Genomic DNA, 3,993 nt, shown 5'->3' with positions numbered 1-3,993 from the left:
TTTAAAGAAAAAGGGGAAGGGCCAGTTGGCAGGGGAAGAGACAAGTCAGGAGTCAGGCATTGGGGGTGATAAGAGAGAAGTTTGTAGAGGGAAGAAGTAGGAAGCGTGCCATGGATTTAGCAAGGATTTGGGGAAGACGGGACCAGGGACAGAGAGAAACGTGAAGCTGCAATAAAATTAATAGAGCCCTAACCGGTGTGGCTCAGTGGGTAGAGCGTCGGCCTGCGGACTGAAAGGTCCCAGGTTCGATTCCGGTCAAGGGCATGGACCTGGGTTGCGGGCGCATCCCCAGTAGGGGGCGTGCAGGAGGCCGCTGATCGATGTTTCTCTCCTCGATGTTTCTAACTCTCTATCCCTCTCCCTACCTCTCTGTAAAAAAATCAATAAAATATATTGAGCCGAACCGGTTTGGCTCAGTGGATAGAGCATCGGCCTGCGAACTCAAAGGTCCCAGATTCGATTCCGGTCAAGGGCATGTACCTTGGTTGGGGGCACTTCCCCACTGGGGGGTGTGCAGGAGGCAGCTGGTCGATCTCTCTCATCGATGTTTCTGGCTCTCTATCTCTCTCCCTTCCTCTCTGTAAAAAATCAATAAAATATATTTAAAAAATAAATAAATAAATAAATAAATAAAATATATTGAATCTTTAAGATAAAAGTAAACTGTAATAAAAAAAAAAGAATTCCAAAACTGAAAAATAAATATTTTTTTTAAAAAAAATAATAAGTAAAATTAATAGAAAGTTACAAGTACTGCTGCTTTGGGCATCTGACACGGATGATTCACCCTCACATGCTCTGTGAGGTGGGGCGTTGTCCTTACCTCCACCTTCCAGATGGCTCGCTTGGCGGAGGCCACGGTAGGACCTGGCTAAGGCTGCACCATGAGTAAGTGCCGGAGCCAGGATTCAAACCCTGGCCGTGGCCCCTCGCTCCAGGGACCCCACCCAGGGCTGCCCCTCTGCAAAGCCCATATGCCATGCCTTGGGCTCAGTTAGACGGGCCACGGCCAAATAAACCGCTCCTGGTGGGGCAGCATGCAGTCTGTCTTCGGGATTCGGGGTCCCACACTCACTCCCCGAGCGCTGACAGCTGAGATGGAGGAAACACAGGAACCACCTGGCTTAGAAGCCACACGGTCCCATGGGCATCGCTTCCAGGTGCACAAACAAAACGTGCACGGGGACATCTCCACCAGCACAAGTCACCACAGCCAGAGCGCGGAAACGGCCGCATGCCCAGCAACCGAGGACCAGCTAAACAAAATGTGGTCCGTCCCGATAATGAGTGCCTTCCAGCCATAAAAAGAAATGAGGTGCTCACACAGGATATGGCATGGATGGGTCTTGAACACGCCATGCCAATCATAACATTAAAAAGAAGAAAAGAAAAAACCACGCCAAATGAAAGAAGCCAGCCACAAAAAGCCATTTAGTGTAGGATTCCATGGACGTGAACTGCCCAGAATAGCAAATCCATTGAGACAGAGGGCAGATGAGTCCTTACCAGGGTTTGGGCACAATGGGGAAGGGAGAGCGACTGCTTAGCAGTGGTTCTCAACCTTCCTAATGCCGCGACCCTTTAATACAGTTCCTCATGTTGTGGTGACCCCCAATTTCATTGTGACAAATTGAACATAACGAAAGCATAGTGATTCATCACAAAAACAACATGTAATTATATATGTGCTTTCCGATGGTCTTAGGCAACCCCTGTGAAAGGGTCGTTCGACCCCAAAGGCGTCGTGGCCCACAGGTTGAGAACCGCTGGCTTAATGGCTCCGGAGCTGTCTTTTGGGGGTGATGAAATGTTCGGGAAATAGACAGTGGTAATAGTTGCACCATATTTTGAATTTACTAAATGCCGCTAAACTGTACACTTTATATATATATATTTTTTTTTTTTTAAATATATTTTATTGATTTTTTACAGAGAGGAAGGGGAGAGAGATAGAGAGTTAGAAACATCGATGAGAGAGAAACATCCATCAGCTGCCTCCTGCACACCCCCTACCGGGTATGTGCCCACAACCAAGGCACATGCCCTTGACCGGAATCGAACCTGGGACCCCTGAGTCTGCAGGCCATCGCTCTATCCACTGAGCCAAACCGGCTAGGGCTGAATTGTACACTTTAAAATGGTTCAAATGTTGAGTGTGTTATGTGTCTGTTATGTTTATGTCTGTTTTCTACCTACACAGGAAAAGAATTAGCTGGTGGGGCGAAGGGGGGCAGGTGTCCCCCTCCCAGAGGACACTGGGCAAGGATCGCGCTCCTTGAGCTGCCTCCCAGACCCCTTTCCAAACCCTCCCCCTTCCCAGGCCTGGCTGGACACGCAGGACCGGTGCTTGGGTCACTATGTGAGTGGAAAGTGGTTAAAGCCGGGAAACAGGAAGTCAGCGCCTTGCCAGGATCCCATCACAGGTAGGAGGCGCCCCCTGGTCATCAGGGGAGGGAGCGGCACCCATGCCCCGGCCATTCCCACCACAGACACCCTAATGTCTGCTCAGGGCCTGATGTGGGGAGGAGGCTGAGGGTTTTGGCTCCTCCCGATCCTGGTTATTCTAATATGGTCCCAAGTCCCCGTCGACACTTTCCCGAGTCACCGTCTACTAAAGATCCCTCCCTTAGCTTTGCGCAGTGGCAGTATCATAGCCAATGAGGTTTGTCTGAGGCGCGATTATTGCTAAAAAAATAAAATAAAATAAAATCCCCTCCTTGCCTGCGGAGGCCCTCGGAGCAAGGACCAATGGATGTATCCCCATTTCTCAGATGACAGACCTGAGACCCCCAGCAGGGCCGGGGACCAGCTTTACTGCCCGCTCCCAGTCCCCGGAAATCTTAGCCCCCGCGGTTCTGACACAGTTTCCCCCTCTTCAATCTGGCTCCCCACCCCCCCTCTGTCTCTCCAGGAGAGAACTTGGCCACTTGCCTCCAGGCACAGGCTGAGGATGTGGCGGCAGCCGCGGAGGCAGCCAGGGCCGCGTTGGAGAACTGGAGCCGACTCCCCGGAGCCTCTCGGGCCAAGCACCTGACCAGGTGATGCAGTTGAGGTGTGGACCCCGGGAGCCGGGGAAGGACTGAGAACAAAGACCCCGGCTCCCAACATCCCACGGAATTCATTGGCCGCTAAGGTTCACGTTCCCAGCATGTCTTTTGGCCTTTAGTCCCATCTATGGGGGCTAGTAATGACAAACCCTCTATTTCCCCCCGAAAGAATATCCTTGGGGTTCATCGGGACTGGTGGGGCCCCAAAGTCCATTTCCCAGCACCCTCCTGGGGCAGCTAGAGACAGAGATTCCATTTCCCAAAATGTGTGAGGTTAGAGGTAAGCCCAGCATCTCCAGGGTTACAGGTGGCTAAGACCTTTGCACAGCAGCCTCAGGATTTGTTTCCTGGACTACATTTCCCATCAATCTCTAGTGTTCTCTACCCCTGGTAAAGGGGGATGTCCCAGGGGTTCATGGGGAATATTGTAGTCCAGGTAAATGGGGTGTGTTTCAGGCTGAGGGGCCCTGGGAAATGACGGGTCCCCTTGCTTTCTGCACAGGCTGGCCAAGATGATCCAGAAGCACCAGCGGCTGCTGTGGACCCTGGAGTCCCTGGTTACTGGGCGGGCTGTTCGAGAGGTTCGAGACAGGGATGTCCCGCTGGCCCAGCAGCTGCTCCAGTACCATGCAATCCAGGCACACATCCAGGAGGAGGCGCTGGCAGGCTGGGAGCCCATGGGTGAGAAGCAAGAGTCCGGGCCCCCAGCCCCCTCCTCCGTCAGGGCCCACCAGTGCCTGTCCCAGCCACCTCATTTGTTCTTGCAGGAGTAATTGGTCTCATCTTGCCGCCCACATTCTCCTTCCTGGAGATGATGTGGAGGATTTGCCCTGCCCTGGCTGTGGGTGAGTGATGGGCTGGGGGCCTGGACCCCTGGGTCTGAGGGAGGAGGGGGCGGGGGCCTGGACCCCTGGGGCTGAGGGGGAGGAGGGGCTGGGGGCCTGGA

The 3,993-nt window shown here is 53.0% G+C and overlaps 1 protein-coding gene across 1 annotated transcript in view; it reads left to right on the top strand.

The window, feature by feature from the left end:
- The window catches only part of ALDH16A1 (aldehyde dehydrogenase 16 family member A1), a 22,896-nt gene that overhangs the window by 4,124 nt on the left and 14,779 nt on the right, over window positions 1-3,993 (top strand). Inside the window, 4 exon segments of the mRNA XM_006765950.1 lie at window positions 2,321-2,423; window positions 2,912-3,038; window positions 3,550-3,728; window positions 3,815-3,892. Of these exon segments, the coding sequence (XP_006766013.1) occupies window positions 2,321-2,423; window positions 2,912-3,038; window positions 3,550-3,728; window positions 3,815-3,892 (487 nt within the window).

The sequence above is a fragment of the Myotis davidii genome, unplaced genomic scaffold (genome assembly GCF_000327345.1).
Source record: "Myotis davidii unplaced genomic scaffold, ASM32734v1 scaffold2100, whole genome shotgun sequence".
Lineage (NCBI taxonomy): Eukaryota > Metazoa > Chordata > Mammalia > Chiroptera > Vespertilionidae > Myotis > Myotis davidii.
Note: the sequence above shows the minus strand (reverse complement) of the source record. Positions and strands in the feature narration are given on the sequence as shown.